The sequence below is a fragment of the Chlamydotis macqueenii genome, chromosome 3, assembly GCF_036417535.1.
Source record: "Chlamydotis macqueenii isolate bChlMac1 chromosome 3, bChlMac1.mat, whole genome shotgun sequence".
Taxonomy (NCBI): Eukaryota; Metazoa; Chordata; class Aves; order Otidiformes; family Otididae; genus Chlamydotis; species Chlamydotis macqueenii.
Window position 1 is genome coordinate 49,949,586 of NC_141558.1, and position 18,196 is coordinate 49,967,781.

Genomic DNA, 18,196 nt, shown 5'->3' on the forward strand with positions numbered 1-18,196 from the left:
GTAAACTTAATTACTATAACCTTTTAGTCATGGGATGTTATAGTCTCAATTGTGTTGAATCTCTCATGATTTAGTAATTTGTCATGTAGTGCAGTTGCAAATTCAGATTGAGAGCAGTAGATTATTTTAGGCTAATTCAGTTAAATGGCCCCTTGAGTTCCTGTTTTCTCAAATGGTCTTAAAAATGTGCTAGTGTACACGTACATTGTGGTATCTTTTGAAAAAATCAATGCAGTCTTTCTACTTGCTTGTACATAATGATAACATTCAGTGCTAACAATGAAGGGAGAAAACCTGTTTACGCTTTTGTCTGTGCTCCACAGTACATTGACACGTTCTTATTTATTTATTTTTGAAAAGATATTTTCTTGTCTAGAAAATTGATCTGAAAAGCTCAATATCCTGTTTTATCTGGCCAGCGTTTCAAAGAAAGACAAAAGCTTTCATTATTTCTGTTCAAAATTAAGCCATAAAATTGTTCAACCCTTAAAGTAAGGCGAGGGAGAGGATTGTCACCTTTCAAGTTAACTATCTGCTTCCTCAGTCACATATACGTGTGTATATATATGTATGTTTGTGCCTACTTGAAGACTTATAGGAAATCTTTAATGTTACCTTTTTTACGTACTTTTAAATTATGAGTTGAGAAGTAAGACAATAGGAAGACATTTTCTGATAAATGTCTTGTATTTCTGTAAAGTTTAAAACACAACTGTACAACTGAAACAATAAATGCAAAGAGTTTGAGACCTTTTCCAATGTAACATTTAATGGCACAGTCATCTTTTTGCTATGGAAGGTAAGACTACTTTAATGAACTGCTGCTACAGACCATTTCAGACAATGAATTGGTTAATTCAGTTGGTATGGATTTAAATTCAAGCTGTTTTTCACGGAACAAATTTCATTTAGTTTTATTTCATTTTAGCATCTGTGATATGAATAGTGACATAGTTTGTTAACTGAATATCTTGTTTTATTCTAATTATTTTACAGTGTTTTAGTTAACAATTTCAGTATACCTTCTGCTCCTGGCAGGTGAAATAGTGGTAACTGAACAAAGGAGGCTCATCTCTACCTTTAGCTTTCAGAAATTACCACCAATTTTAACCTGTTTGCTCATGTTAATTAATTTTGTCTTTAGGGCTCCTCTAGAGAGCTTTCCAAGGTTTTGTGCAGCATTTTCTTTAAAACACTAACTAAATAACATATCAGGAAGAAAAGAATACATTATTGCTTGCGATTTTTTCTTTCTTTTTAATTCTCAGTGTCCTCAACAAGGTTTTTCTTTTTTGATTTCTTTCAGACCTTTTTACTAGCTTCTTGCACTGTTCTTTCCTTATGTCTTGGTTAAACTGTGACGCTATTTTGCAGAAACGATATGCACATAAGGACAATATGTCCATAAGGACCTACATATGCTTTGAATATTACTGTGTAGAAGAGTTAGTGTTTATAAGTTGGTCCTCTTAAGAAAATTAGGAAGGTGAGGAGCAAGAAAGAAGGTAAAATAAGTACCTTTTTGGAATAGTGCTCTGGAGGGACAGTAAAAGTATGTGGAAGGGAGTGTGAGTGGAGAGAAAACACAGAGAAAAGCCAGATTCCAAATGAAAGTCCCTCTAAGTAGGGAAGAGGAGCAAGGCAACATCAAGAAGTTTTCCTTTTCTTTCTGTTTTCATGGTGCTTTGCCCTGTTACACCATGTGATTGTTTATACTGAAGATCCCACTTCCACATACTGACCTCCACACGTGCACTCTTCTGTGAAGTACTGTACTTTTCTATAATCCTGTTGTTAACCAAATTTCTACATAGCACTTTGTCAGCTTCTTGTATGTCTTTATTTCCTGTAAAAAAAATATTATGTGTTGCACAAAGGGAAGAGATGTTTGAATTTTGGGGAGGAGTTGTTGACTGAAACTTTGGTGGCGGCCAGGAATCAACTTTTTCCATGCTGTCATACCACTGCTTTGTGGATTCTGCCTATTTTTTTACCTGCTTCATGGTACACCGATACTTCAGTTTGACTTTTTGATGCAGTGTGTTGTTAAAGGGACACTCAGCTCTTATAATAATACTCTTGAAATGTGGAGAGGACTGAAGAAGTAACACTATCTATTAAACTAGTGTGAACTATTCGTTGTCTGATGCTTCCTGAAGTGCAAACGAGTAGAGATGAGAGCTTTCCACATGCTAATTCCTCAGGGCACAGATAGAGCTCAATTCCCCACATATTCCCCCATATCTGAAGATTCTTTGCATATAAGCCTTTCCCTGCCTCTATGACTCTGCTTGCAAACCTGTCTTTGTCACTGTTCACCATCCTGAAGCCCTCATCTGACTCCACCTTTTCTTGATATCTGTTGTAACTCATCCTATCTTCAGCGAGGTAGCAAGAGAGATTTTAAAGATCTGTAAAGTGAACACATGCTTCATCTGCAGATTTTAGCACTTGCCTTACTTAGTTTGATGAAGCTTGGAATATGGCAAGAGAAATTGGTAATTTAAGCTGACAGAAAAAAGGTTGAAATTATTAAAAGGGGTTTGTGAAGTTTAATCATTTTACTGACTATGTTTTGGCTAGAAAAACCTGAAGAATTCATAATTCACATGTGGTGTGTAAAACTTCTGTGTTGTATTGATACTGTTTAGTTTCATTAAATCATTCTTCTATTTAGACTGCAGTAAATTAATCATATGTCATACTCCCTGACACATGCATAAATACATGCACATGCTTCATGCATACATGTATATGCAGAGGTGGGGGATGGAGCTGCAGGATGAGATCTTACTTCTGCAAAGCCTCTAAGCAGAGCTTCTGCCTCAGCTCGTGGGAGAGAAGCCAGGGAAGGAGGCAGCACTGGTACCAGCCCCCTGTGCGCTGCAGTGTGGCAGAAGGTCAGGTTTAAATGAAGTTTCATTATGGTGGTTGAAGCCCAGATGTCCCTGTGGAAGTCATAGAACATACACACTCTGTCTGTGGCCAGGAAACATAACAAACAAGGAAATGTCTGAATAGGCTTGAGCTCTGCAATGTTCCTGGCATTAAGTGTACCTCTTGTCTAACAGATGCAGACAGGCAAGATTCTATCAATCTCTTTCTGGGAGTATTCAAGCCTATGGAAGGAAAACCTCATCTCTGGGAACTTCCCACTGATTTTTATTTGCATCACAGGAATACTTTCCATCTGTCACAGACCAGGCGAAGGTATTTTGCTGGTGTGGTTTTTTTTGTTTGCTGTTGCTCTAATAAGTTTTAAAAATGCATGCTGTTAACCAAATAACTTGGTCAGCTTGTCAAAAACTTGCTTACTGTTTTTTAAGTTTTTACAAAAACTTCTCAAAAAATAACCTGCAAGAGATTACCAAAAAAGTTGGTTGTTGATGTTTTGAAGGATTTGCTTTAGTATGTTATTTTCCTGTTGTACTGAAAAAAAAGAAGTTTAATTTCATATGAAATTCTAGCCTGCAGTGTGAAATGCTTCACTGTTTTACTGAAGTACAGGTGCCGCTCTCTCATTAAGGAATATACAGGTGTATTTTTGATGGTCAGATTTAGTAAGTCAATGTTCTATCTGAGGTAAGATGATGAGGACAACATTTGTTTATTTATTTTTTTGTGTGTATTGCACTAATCTGCAGCTGTGCATACCAAGAAGCTTCTTACTACCTTTCTTTCAGCCATGTCTAGCGTATTGTGAAGACTATTTTTCTGCCTTTACATTCCATTGGAATTGCATGGTAATATAGAGAAATAATAGAACTAAAGTGTAAAAACTTTAAAGAAGTTTTAGAGTGCTTCACAATGTGGAATGATGTTGTGAAGGATTATAAATACTGTGTAAAAACCCCAAAATTTCTAAATTTCAATCCTTCTGTCTCCTGAGCTTTCTCTTGATGCTAGCTCATAGCAGCTGTACAACAAAGTGCTATTTCAGGCACACGTGAAACATGCAACATAATTTTATTGCCTACTGGTTCCAAATGTTATTTTATGTATGCAGCTGATATACGCAAATATACGAATGTCCTAGTCTCCCTTTCATCTGTTTCCCTGTTAAACAACTGACTGTTATTTGTCACAGATATTGTTTTCACCTAAGGTGGAACATTTTTAAAAAAATGTATTAGTGTTACTAATTTAGTTGTTAATTAGTTTTACCTTTCATTCTGGCCAGAATTTCTTCTGAGCATTTATAATATACAACCAAGATCGTTTTTTCATGTGAACAAAATGACACTTCCATGTAGTAAGTGGATGGGTTAAAAAAGCTCTTCCAAGTAACTTTTGTTTGTTTCTACCAAGTATTGGACATGTTCTTCATAGAACTTCTTCATACCTCCCTGTGCAGTGCCTCTGTTGGATTCCTTGGGCACAGCAGCGAAAGAAATAATGAAAACTCGTTAAAAAAAAATCAAGGATCTAGGAAGAGAATGAGGATGATGTTTCCTGTAATTGAAAATTCTTTTGACTGTTTTTTTTCCTATATTGTATTTGCCTTTCCATCAGAAAGAAGAGATTTCATAATGAGTTTCATGTATTATTTTTATATAATTTCTGATTCACGTGAAAGGACAGTGAATATGGAAAAGGAGAGTTTGTGCTGCCACATTACTTATCATTTGTGCAAGCAGGAAAACTGGGTATGTGTGCATCATTTCTGAAGGCACTGGAGAACTGGCTAGCTAGCATGGCCTGATACAGTGCTTCAAGAAGAGATGGGACTATCAGGCCTAGCTCATTCATTTCTCTCAAGGACATTCACAGTTCTGGGAACTGATGTCTGAGCCCTGCCTGTTCTGCACCATTTGCTAAGTCCCAATAACAAGTTTGTCTCTGGGCATGGGAATACACCCATTGTTTCTGCTCCAGATGGCTACATTGACATGAGTATGAGATAACCGCATTAATACTCTGATTACAACCCTTACAGTATTGTGAATACACAGATACTAGAAATAAAAATCAATTAAGATAAGTATCTTTTCATCCCAAGTAAAGAAATGGTAAGAACTATCGGAATAATCTAGAGAAAAATGTAAAGTGTATTTGAGAAGAGAAAACCAAAATTAAACATGAATGAAAGACGAAACATGCTTTATTTTATGAATGTTGCTTGACTTCCTTTGTTGTTTTTCAGAATTCCTGAATAGCTTCCAGCAGACCCTGTTTTTTGCTGTTAACTATACCAACATCCAGTTCTAGACTTGAGACAACTGTCACATCAAAATGTGTTTCTATATGTAGAAGTCAGCTGCTTTGACAATCTTCCAATTTTATTGTCATTAACCTTAATTTCTTCATACTCTTTTTCTAAATTTTTAGAGTCTGAATAACAAGTGGTGGGTGCAGGTTGATGAGCTTGTTTTTTTTTTTTTTTAGGCCAGAACAAGAGAAATGCATAAATACCTTCTATTTGTACTAAAAGCTTAATTTTCAGTACTTTGGGTAGGGACCCGAAATGTATTTTGTTTAATGGAACAAAGTGACTCTGCCCTCCATACCTGTATTGAGCTTCGTGTGTTTAAATTTCATGTCATCAGAGCAATGTAGTAGGGTAGGGGCCTGTTGACAACCTCCACCCAAGGATAATTCTTTATTTTCTTCCACATTTGAATTATAAATAAATGTTTACTAATGTGGTTGGGTAACTGTTACATGGAAATATTTAGACTGGCTACAAGATCAAATCTGCTGTGTCAATTGTATGTCTGCTTTTCCTGTACAGCTATACCTACTGGTGGACCACAGGTGTGCTAAAGCATTTACCACTTCCTTTTGATGAAGGTAGGAACTATATTTACTCCTTGCCTTACAGAGTATCTTGAAAAAGAAGTTTTCGTCAAAAATGCTTTTAAATTGTTTTAGATCCCAGATCTGGAAAAAAAAAAAAATTCGGTAATGACTGCTAAATACTTCCCCTCTCAATGAGCTGTGATTTTTCAACTGCAGGATGTGAGAGATACCTAACTGGCTAAAACTTGACTTCCATTTGTTTGTGTGCCAGGGCACGCTTCATTCTTTTTTTTTTTTTATTTTTTTCCCTCCCCTTGCCTATTAACCTATATTTAGTGTCTGTACTGGTAGTTACATTCCTGTTGCAGATGACAGGGTATAGCTAGTTTGTCTTATTTCTGTGGGATACTGTGGAGCAGATTTTATTAGGAATTCTTATAATGAAGGGAAATCAAATTATGGTGATTGACAATGCATATTTATCAAAGATATGCTGTGAATCTCCTTCTTCATATCGTATTTTCTTGTCTTAGAGAGGATATGGCTGTATGTTTGTTTAGATTTTTCCAGAGTCAGCATTACAATTTTTTTTTCTCCCAGTAACATGTGCTGAAAACAGACGCAAGTTGACAGTGAAGAAATTCCAGAAGTATGAGGAAGAAATTGATATCCACAATGAGTTTTTTCGGCCGTATGAGTTGAGCAGTTTTGATGAGACCTTCTGCTTGGCAATGACAAATTCTGCACGGTATATTGGAATGTTTTGGGACTATAAATCCTTAACTGGAAGTTGATTTGGTGTGAATTAAATGTACATTTGATTTATTTGGTTAAATCTGAGTAACATGATAGGTTTTGGGGAGGGATGTTTTTAAATTTTTTAAGCTTCAGATTTAGCAAACTTCTAGAAACTAAATCACAATATTGGAATAGAAATGCTACTCTAAGAAATTCTGTTAAGATAGCACTTAAATTTCCAATTATTTTCCATTATGGGGTGCCAAATATTTGAGTGCTTGAAGGTTGAGAAATGGGCTTTTCTCTGTAGATTAATTTGATCACAGCAATTCAAAGCAATTGTTTTCTAGTTGTTCTGCTTTCATTTTACAATTGGTTTTTTTTCAGTTCATCAGGTTCTCACAGCTGTCCAGATAATTTTTTTTTTGTTGTTTTTTTTTTTTTTTGTTGGCAGCAATCAGCTGGATATTCTAAGCATAATATTAATCATGCTTTAAAGACTTCCAGGCAGATTTATGTTTTTTGTAGCTTTTGGACACAATTGGAGTGTTGACAGCATTTTGAAAACAATGTAGCTGAGTTATAGGGCTTCTTCAGCGCAGGAATGGAGCACATTGCTGTAGTCTCCTTGGCAAATGGTAACGTTTACAGCTGTTTTATGGGACTAAATAATGCAATTGAAAGCTTTTTAAATACCTAAGGAGGTTGTATTTACATGACTTTAATGTGTAATGATGAAGTTAGAACTTAGTATTTCTTTTTGTATATATATTTTTTTTAATTCAAAGGTGGATGATAGAGGTGGCTTTTCCAGAAAACTTAAAATTTTTATGTGTTGAACTTTGCTCATGAACAGTTTTTCCTTTCTGTTTTGCCAGAGATTTTATGCCTAAGAATATGGGAATTGATCCAAGTCCATTTACTGTTCGTAAACCTGATGAAACTGGAAAATCAGTACTGGGGTAAGTCTGAAATAGGAAATTTATTTCTGATTTAATAATAGTGAAATTGTAATGCAAATATATAAATACTCTTAAGTGTGTATCTGTGTAGCATATTCTTTGTTACATGGGAAATGAAAAAAATCATGCTGTAGAATTGTACACTTTGAAAATCATATCTAATTTGAGATTTTTATTTGACACTGGGAATTCTTTATTCAGGCTTGTTTAATCTTTTATGTTTTTTTTTCCTACTTCTTTAAGTGAAACCGATGAGAAAATTTTATCTAGGATAAAGATACAGAGATTGTTAAAATATCATCATCTCTTCGTACTAGTGGCAACTGTATTCTTTATTGGAGATTACAGGAAATGCATATGTTATTGTTGTCTTTTAAAAAAAATTGAGTAAATTTTGAATAAATAGAACATATCCTGAAACAACAATAAATGCTAATTTCAGCACAGTTTTTGATTTAAAAAAATATTTGGAATATTTATAGATAAAATTCTGTAAAATAGTTCAGCAACAGTTATTGGAACAAATGAATGTTTCATTTAGCTACTTTTGCATCCTGGACCTGCTTTGTTACTTTATTCCATTGTTGTGTTTGATCTGTTGTATCACACAAGGGCTATAGGGACGTTTCCTGAATCACTTCATTCTCTCTTTGATACTGCATATTAAGGAAGCCTTTTGTCAATAATGACTAAACCCATGCTGTCACAACATTATAAGTTCTTCTGAAAACTGGCCGTTCTGTTAAAAACTACAAAATTTGACTGTCTCATAAATAACATCCATTGTGCCTTGACCCTGAGGGACGCACTGTCAATAAATGTTGAGAGCAGACTGTGCTTATCACTAGTAGAACCTGATTTCCTGCTACTGATGTTCCCTGCAAATAAGCAGAAAGAGTGGTCAACAGTTATAGAGTTTACCTCTGCTAATAATTATGAATTTGGGTGCTTTTGAGGATAAGCTTTATTCTTCTGCTTTAGTATAATGTCAGATTTTGGACTATTTTCTGTCCAGATATTCCATTAAATACTTGACCATTATGCATTTTTCTCTGGTGCTTTGCTTCAGTCTCTCCGCTGTGACTTTTATGGATTGTTATGAGATAGAGAATCAGCAGGATCAAAGCCATGTTCCAGGGTATTGCTCATAAGGGTTCCCATGCATTGGCTGTGTAGTGAGGTAAAAGGTGACTTAAGTGTTCCACCTTACCCATATTTAACCCTTGGTAGAGGTGGTATATTTGCCTTGCACATTTGTCGTCATCTTTTGATCTACTATAGTATTTCTAGAGGATTTGGTGTTCTGTTTTTATCTGTAAGTGTCCTGGTCTCCTAGGAGAATTAGATCTTGGCCACCTAGAGTATGAGTTGGGGATATCACTCTTACCAGTGTTTGGCTACTTGCTCCGTTCTTCAGCTTTCAGAAAGGACTGATTTTCTTGTGACCTTCACCTTGTTTAGAAAAGTAGAGAAGATAACCTTAATTTTCTCTAAAAGGAATGCAGTATGTCTTCATAACCTTCTGTATATTTCAGTCTAAGGAACGTCAGTTTCTGCTTACTCAGAAATTAAACTTACCTCTGTTGTTTTTTCCCTTAAGGCATTTTGTTCCAGCTGTAAAAATTCTTCTGATATATTAATGACCTTGGGGGTGAGGAGCACTCTCAGATCAAGAACTTTGGGGAGGACTCTCCTACTTGTTTATATGTACCTAAAGCATATCAAGTTTAGCTAATTCACTACAGGGATAAATTCCGGTAGGAGCTTGACTGCAAAAGGCAGAACTCTTTGTGACAGTTGTGATGTGCTCCACTAGAACTCAGGTGATACTGGACACCTCCCTGCCTTTGCTGATGAGAACACTAAAGCTGAAACTCAAAATAGCATTTGCACCGAACTGCATGCTGCTGTCAAAGCCTCTTAGCATGCTGCTGTCTTCCTTTAGGGCCTCATTGAGGGGAAGTCATGCGCAATGTCCATACATGCACTGACAGTAACCTGAGCAAGATGTTGCTTCCCTGTTTCCAGAACTGATTTGTCCAGTTCCTCTTCCTCCAGAGTCCCTGAAAGATTGTGATAGTGTCTGAGAGAAAAGTGCAACCACTTGCTGTTCTATGGCCAGTAGGAAAGGATGTAGAGGTTGTAAGGGTGATACCATTTCTGATGGGTAAAGTAACATAAACCTTTCAGAGCTTGTAGAGTTAAACCCAGAATTAGCTTACTAATAGATGCTGTATCTTAAACAATTCTTACAAATAAGGCACCTCTTTATATTGACTAGAATTTCTAGAGTGAGAAATAAGTGCTGCATAAAGAAACGTTGCTGATTAAAGAACTAAATTGAGGGGAGAAGTGTGGAAAAGGAAGGGAAAGAAGTGACATTATGATTAAGATTTTTGGGTCCAAGAATAAAAAAGTTAGTAGAGCAGATAATGTTGTTAATCAGAAAGTGAAACTTTTTCCCATGTCAAAACCAAAGATGATATGTCTCGGTGAATTTTTATTCATTTTTATTCATTCAGTCTAGGGGAGGGATTTAAGTAAAGAGTCAGAGAATTGGTGGAGAAAAGCCAACATAATCTTTTGAGCTCTCTTTAAATGCTCTAAAATAAGAAGAGATTGAAGAAAAGTACAATTGGGAGATTCAAAAGATAAGCAACAAGTTGCTCCAGAGGTTAGAACTCATTTCCCCCACTAAGACTGTAACCAAAATTAGGAATTTTAAATACTTGTTGTTAATATCTCGCTGATTTCATAAACATGCACTGCTTTTCATAATAGGAACAAAAGTAATAGAGAAGAAACTGTGCTGCAGCGCAAAACAGCTGCTAGTGCTCCTCCACCCCCAAGTGAGGAAGCAGTGTCAAGTAGTTCTGAAGATGATTCTGGGACAGACAAAGAAGATGAAGGTGCTGTTTCTCAGCGTTCAACTCCAGTAAAGGTGACTGATACAGGAGATAATACAAAAGTCACAGAGGTAAGAAATGATTGTGGCAGGCAAGAAGGCTAATCATGGACTTAAAATTCACGTTTCCTTAAAAAAAAAACAAACAATAAATGTTATAGTCAGTAGTAAAGCACTGAGAAATTAAATTAAAAAGGTCTCCAGTGTATTTTTTTTTTGTGCAGAATTGGTTATAAAACTTTGCTATTATTCTTGTCATGTAATAGTGAAACAAAATGGAAAATAACATTTTCAAAAAATGAAAATTACGGTTGGATATTTCAAATGCCATAGGTATGGCATTTGAAAGGTACTCAGGCCAGGTGTAGTCCGTAATATAAAGCATAAATATATCTATGTTAGTGTGTAAATTCAGAGCAGTAGTGCACTTCTGATCATTGTCCTTTACCTTGCTCTGGCTCATATCATGAGGTGGTCTTGAAGCATGCAAATGGGATTCCTTTTGGATGGAACTAAACTGGGAGATGCTTCCCCAGGACTGTACCTGGTCTACGTACCTAATCATTTTGTCCATGGCAGCTAATGTGGAGCAAACTCCCCTGAAGGACATGTAGTATGGATCTGAGGTCCTGAGCACCACTTCTTTCAATTACAAATCCATTCCTTTTAAATGATGCAACGTGCTTAGGTGGATATAACTGGAACATTAATGTTCAACCTGGCTAAATTTCCACCTGATCTGTGTGGAGATTTTTAAATTGCTGTTTTGTAATTACATGAGCTGACACTTAAAAAAAAATGAAATTAAACTAAATACTAAAATGTTTATGATGATTTTGTCACATTGGTCCTATGCTATTGCTACTACTAAGGTTGAGGATAATGGCAGGATAATAGTGAAATCATGTATGCACAGTCCTATGAAGAAAATATCTGTTCTCAGTTGTGGGCTATTAATCTTTTTTTTGCTACCATAACTCCTATTCTGTTGGAATCCCTTGGGTGCTAATTTAATGAAAATATTAATTTGTGTGAAGTATTATGGAAATATCTATATTATTAATTCATGTAACATTTCTTCAAATTCTGTCTTGTAGATATCCATTTTGGGTACCACTTAAAATGTCTTAGCAAAATGATACGCTAAGTGTGATAGTAGTGTGGGTACTTTTGTTTGTAAAAGACTTGATATTTGTATTTTTGGGTGCTTTCTTGAGTAAATACGGTTATTCCAGAATGATTGAATATTTGGTCAGGGGCTTGAATTTTGGCATTTTTTACATCAGCAACTGTAGAGTAGAGAAAAATTGTATCATTCTGAGGGGGGAGAGGGGTGGGATGGCATGGGATAGGGGCACAGACAAACAGCTAGTTCCTTTCTATTCACATCTGACAGAAGTTGATAATAAAATGCTTTTATACTTCTGGTCAGGACATATCTTTACAAAGTTCTTCTTTGACTTTGGATCTTTTAGAACTAAAAGAAAACTATTTTTATGGTTTACACGCTTAGTGTCTTGTCCATAAACTCCTTCAGTTTAACACTGAATCATTAGATCTAGTTAGTGAAGTATTGCATGTGAATTGGATCCTTCTTATAGCTGACTGACATGATTATGTAATGTATAATATAAAAATAGTTTTGTTCAACCTGAAGTTTGTAATTATTTCAGAATTGACAGCAGGAAATGTGGAGGCAAATGTGGGAGCTTGTTCTGAATGAATATGATTTATTCTATATTAAGTTTCAACACAGAACAGAATTTGATACCTACATCATTATAAGTCTTATAAATATAATTTATACTAGTAATATGTTGTTTTATCTGATGTTATCTTTCACAGATCCTTTACTTGTTGAACAAATGTATTGAATAATATTTTTTAATAAGTAAATTTTATTTATTAAAAAAACCAAACATGCACAAGATAAGATTACTGTGTAGATGAAAAAAAAGTTTGGTTTTGCCTGCACTTTCAAAATTATTTTCAGGTTTAGAAAGAATTCTTTGCTTGAAAGCAAACTTTTCTTTGGATGTTGTTGCGATATCCTCAGTCTGAATCTTTCTCCTGGTGTTCCAGAATATAGTGCAATCAACAAAAGATGTGTATGGAGTCAATCTTTCAGATGTTCCTTCAGAAGATGATCTCACAATATACTCTAGGTGAGATAAATTTCCAGTGGTGTCTTATTTGTAGAGTAATGTGTTAACTGTTACCTTTTACTCAAATTTAAATAGTTGTGTGACTTTTGGTGTTCAAGGAAAATTACTTTTCTGAATAATTTTCAGTCTTTCTCTTGAAACATCTTGGCCTTTTGAGCTTGAAATAAAAAAATGTGGATTTTATAGGGAGACCTTGAGACCATTACTAAATCTGGTTTCAAGAAAAGTGATCAGAACAACTCACGCTGTAGAAGCATGGATATCTAAGTGACAGAAATTTGTACCATAAATTTCGGGAGAGGGAGAACTCAGTTTGGCCCACACAATTATTGGAGTTTCATGAAATGAAACAGCATGCAAATATATGTGGTGTGTGGATTTACATGTGTGTGTATATATATATGCACAGTGTGTGTAATAATATGCTCTTACACACTGCATTTTGAACGGCAACATACTACCACTTGTTCTTAATACATGATTTTGTGAATTCAAACCATACATACAGGAAATTGGTAAGATACAGCATGGTGCAATACAAAATACAGCTTCTTAAATGATCCAGCAAGTTCTCACTCAATTCCTGCACTTTGTGGTAACCTGTTAAAATGAGATGCAGTGTGCTGCATGGTGTCTGCAGGCTCTCCTCAGGAGGTCGGAGCTGCTGGCTTACTGTGAGCAGTTGGAGGTAAGAGTTGGTGGGCAAGCTATCACCTCCCACCCAGCTCCAACTACACAAAAACTTTTGCTTTTATTCAAGTGTAACTTGGACTTTTATCCCTGTACAAGACAGCTGTCACAACTCCTGCAGGAGCCTTGAACTGCCAGCTCCCCAACAGTGATCAGCAAATTAATAGTGTGGTTCTCCAGCAAAAGGCAGTGACTCCCATTGTACCAGGAATGCTCTCTCTGAATTGCCGTAACCCCACATAGAGCACTGGCCGTGTGTTGCCATTTTTAAAAAAATGTGTATTTACACTAGTGTTCTCAAATTCACTCCTCAGTTTCACAGAATAACAGTGATGCCAAAAATAAACGGATACAAATCTTCTTCTTTTTTTTTAATTTTTTTTTTCTTAAATCAGAAATTAATTTCAACCTTTTGAGATTCTGGTACCTCAAACCGAAACTGAACCAGAATCATTACAGTTATAGATGAACTAGAACTGAATTGAAAAGTTGCTTATTCAGTTCCCTGGTGAAAGAGGTTCTTTCCTAAATTGCAATCTTTCTATCTGAAAACTAGTCAGAATAATGGAAATTCAGTACTGGAGATCAGTTGGAGAAATTTAGATCCAAATTGAAGACTCTCTTATTCCCAAAGGCTTACAATGCTGTGGCCGAGAGAGCGATTGCTTATGTAAGACACCAGTCAAACCTATTATATTTGCTTAATAAACCAATGTTTCAAACACCTGCATAGAATGTAGAGGTAATGGAGTTTGAGAAAAGTGGTAAGAAAACTACATGTCATCTTAGAAAAAACACTGTGTGTATATTGAAGCGAATACCTGTGAGGCATGCATTGAAATGGGTTTGTGTGCATTTGTTTTTATTTTCTAATGTGTAATAGCAGGGATTACCTTGTTACATACCTTGAAACTTCTTCAATTTGTGAGGGAAATTTTAATTCACTATGGTATCTTTTCATTTGGTGATACGTGATAATTAATCCTGACTTAGTGCATTAATCCTCTCTAAGCTTTTTTTTTTTCTTTTTATTTAAAAGTCTTTTTCTGTTAATTTTTCTTTTGGGGTAGCTACTCTTGCACTCTTTAGTTCTTTGAAATTCCTATTTATACCTATTTCCTACATGCTGAGTAATTTGAAGATAATACACCTGAAAAGAGTTAAGGAGGATGTTTCTCATTATCTCTGAAAATTTTAACTTCACCTGTGCCTCTAACTTTGGTTCTTTATTTTAACCATGGATGCCAACTTGACAATTACCCTTTGGTATACTGCATAGTTATTGTTGTTCTACAAATGGCCCAGTGTGAGCTGGTGTCTGCTACAAGTCAGTTTGTGCAGATGAACAGCTCTGTGATAACATCCAGAATTACAGCTACTTCCCATTTTATCAGTTTTCAGGCTGGACTAATATTCAGTCTTTTGTTACAGTAGTATTGTAAACTCCATGGAGGCTTTGAACCTGCTTTCTATTCATATCCTTTTCAAGACAAAAAAAAAAAAACCCTCGTTTTTATTTCATTTTCCTCAAGAAATGCAAGTTTTAAAAATATAACAATTACAAATTCCTTACTTCTTTTAGCTAACAAGATATAGTGCTATTTATGGTCCAATGTGCTGATTTATGTGGAAAGTTTAGATTTTACTGACATCCTTTATTACAATGTACATCATTTGAGAATAGGAGCAATTTATTTTACAGCATGATTATAGTTCTCCCTTCAGGTCTTTTTCTATTATTGTAATAAGGGAAATGGAGATGTAAGATCCTGACTCTACTTGACATCCTTGGACATGTTATGTATTGTTTTCTTTGTTAGTATCAGGGACTCACAGATTTAAAATACCTCAGGTTAAGTTACTTTATGTCAGCTGATCCATATTAAGTATACGTGCCAATGCAAATTAAAAGTAATAGGCATCTGTTCAGCCCATTTTCACTAATGGCTGAGATAATTTGTGTTAATTCTTGTCAAAATAGAAATCACAAAACCATGGATTGGTTGAGGTTGGGAGGGACAGGAGATCCCTTAAATAATTTGAGGATGTATACTACAGATCAGCTGTGCATGGTGTCTTACTGATGCCAGGTAACTTGTTTGTGTTAATTTAGGCCTTGTTTGTGTCAGAATATTGGATAATTTGAAGCCATTAATAAAAATACTTACACCTCTAGTTTGCTTTTATTTGTTTTTTTTTAAAGCTTGTTTCAATAGCAAGCTCCTGCATTAGAAGATCTTAATTATCTTTATTTCCACTTATAATTATCTTATTTAGAAATTTAAGTATTTTTTCCTTCAACATCCAAAGTGATGCCACATGTTTCTGAGGCTCTTGTTTCTACAGTAGAGAATCTGAATAGAGCAGAAAGAGAAGTCACAATAAGTTATTTAGGAGTGTGTTGTTTCTTTGTCTTCTGTACACTCTTCCATGCAATTGCTTTTGCACTGTTAATTGTCCCCTGTTACAGTGTAGTAAATATTTCTGAAGTAGACCAATAAGACTATTTTTAAGCTTAGTGGAAGCTAACTATTAAAAAAACCTCACTGTGTCAGAAAATTAAAGTGTTAACATCACAACTAATGTTTAATTCTGTTTTCAGTAGCACAGATGTGTTTGAGCAAATTCAGTTTGTGTGAGATAACTGCATATACATATATGTGAAACCTTCTGACTTTTCCTCTTAGACTGAGTAAATAAGATCAGTGATTAACTATCTTTTAATTTTTTTTCTTGCAATTCAATTTCAAGAAAAAAGCCATAACAGTATTTTGCATCTTCAGTGTCTTCTAGCAAGTATTTGGAGATGGGGTAATTCTCCCAAAAGGTTGTTCTTCGAAATAAGTGAGCTGGACTGACAATGTTTCAGCTGAATAAACTAGACTGAGTTTGGCTGAGGACTGACTTAAGTCTGAGACTTTCTATCTGTTCTGTTGACTTTTCCCATATGCTATTCATCTGACTGACGGCTTTGAAAAAGCTTTGAAAAAGACATAGGAAGTTGACTATAGCAGGCTGCCTATATCGTAGGAGCAGAGGCCCGTTTTTGTCCCATGACATACTAGGTGACACCAATGAATAGGCAAATCTTTTTCAAGCTAAAAGAAGCCACTGAGTTCTCACATGCATCCCCTGCAAAGTTTTAAATCTCTTGTTTACCAGAGAGGTAGTGCATGATCAGTGACTTACATAACATTATTTAGAGACTAATTTTTTGTGTCATTTTCTTTCATTTGCTGAATTTGGGGGGATAGTCCTTTTACTTTCTTTGATTTATTCTATCTACTGCTTTTCCCAGGTTTGTTCAGCTGGGACAGAGTCAGCATAAACAAGACAAGAGCAGTCAGCAATTTTGCTCAAAACACCACTTGGATAGGGTTATAAATTTGTAAGTACTCTTTTACTTTTTCCTTTTAGCCTATTTCTTTTTGCTTTTGTCATTAGACCTAAAAAATCATCAGGTAAATTTGATGTTCAATTGTTTGAGAGTCATACTTCTGTTGCTTTTACTGCATAAGAGGATTCAATGCTTAACATGAAGAATTAGGTTCCTACTTCTCCCTTGTAACTTAAAAAAAAAAAAAGTGCATTGGTTTTTGTGGTTTGGTTTTGGGGTGGCTTTTTTGTGTGGGTTTTTTTTTTGTTTGGTTTGTTTTGGGTTTTTTGTTTGGTTTTTTGGGGGGGTGTTTGTTTTTTTTTTATTTTTGTAGTGCTGAGATTTTTCTGTTCAAAATTCTTAGCATTTCTGAGTTATCACAACGCAAAGTGGTGAAGCTACTGAGTTTAAAAGGCAATTTCTTCTTAATGTGACTGCTTTTGAAAGAGATTGGTTGGCCTGTGTATATGTCATTAAAAAAATATTTGGAGTTGCAACTCAGTCTTTAGTGTGCTGTTATCTGAATTTATTTGTTCTGAGAAGGCTATGAGTGCCCTGTGTTTGTTTTAGTGGACATTGGAGGAGTCTTAGGAGGTCAAATGGGATATTTTTGTATTTTTATTTTTCTACTGAGCGGCTAGGTGCTGGATAGAGTAGGGTAAAGTGGGAATTGATTCCTGCTTAGTTTTGTGCACTCAATGCCCATCTCTGTCACTGAAGTCAGAGGACCTATACTAACTTTAATCAGTATGCAGAGTGTTTTAACTGAAGAAAAGAGCTTCTTGAATCTGACATAGATGTTACTTTAACAATTAGTCTGCTACATTTTCCTGAGAAGTATCTCCTTGGGTTTTTTTGTTTGTCTGCTCTTTGTTAAATACTGGTTCTATGCATTTGTCAGTGATTCTTTAAGCTAATGAGGCAGTTTTTTTAAACAGTTCATTTGTTACAACAAATACATTTTGCATCTTGTTCCAAACAGGTAAGCAGTTGATGGTAGTTTATAAGGGAAGATTAAGCTCTGAGTGCTTTTTGTCAATGAAACACCTGAATACTTTAACCTCAAAAGATTAGTATGGGAGCCATATTCAACAAAGCCAATTGTGGTGGGATAGTAGGAGGATTGGTCTCCAGGGATATCTGCCGTGTGGAGTAACTTCTGTGTATTCTGTTGCGGATAGAGTAACTTTCCATTACTATGAAAAATAACTCTAACATTAAAATTACAACAGGTGCACATGTTTAATTTATATTGAAATAAGGAATTTAACTGTTTATGATTATGGATTAATTACTGCTCTACAAGAATAGCCTCTAGTGATAGGACAGACAATTTGAATATTTTCTTGGTACTAGTATAAAAAAGGGTCATGATATTATCCAAATAAACTATTATTGAAATAGGTTTTGGAATTTAGATGATCAGCTACTAACTTCCTAGTTGACATCTTCCTGTACTGTAGGCAGCTTCACCAAGTTTCACCAAGGCAAGTTTTTATTTACTTTTGTGTCTGGGGTACATGATCTCTTACCTAACAGCATGGCCGCTCCATAGAACTGCAGACCTTTACTGCAATCCGTTGATTTACAGAGGCCTCAGCTTTGTTTCCTGCACTGGCTC

At 35.4% G+C, this 18,196-nt stretch overlaps 1 protein-coding gene across 1 annotated transcript in view; it reads left to right on the plus strand.

Moving 5' to 3' along the window:
• Window positions 1–18,196, plus strand: part of FIG4 (FIG4 phosphoinositide 5-phosphatase) — a 69,381-nt gene that overhangs the window by 36,792 nt on the left and 14,393 nt on the right. The window contains exons 16-22 of the mRNA XM_086744180.1: window positions 3,072–3,210; window positions 5,732–5,790; window positions 6,340–6,487; window positions 7,356–7,439; window positions 10,221–10,416; window positions 12,427–12,509; window positions 16,498–16,587. Coding sequence (XP_086600306.1) covers window positions 3,072–3,210; window positions 5,732–5,790; window positions 6,340–6,487; window positions 7,356–7,439; window positions 10,221–10,416; window positions 12,427–12,509; window positions 16,498–16,587 — 799 coding nt within the window. The remainder of the gene's footprint in view (window positions 1–3,071; window positions 3,211–5,731; window positions 5,791–6,339; window positions 6,488–7,355; window positions 7,440–10,220; window positions 10,417–12,426; window positions 12,510–16,497; window positions 16,588–18,196) is intronic.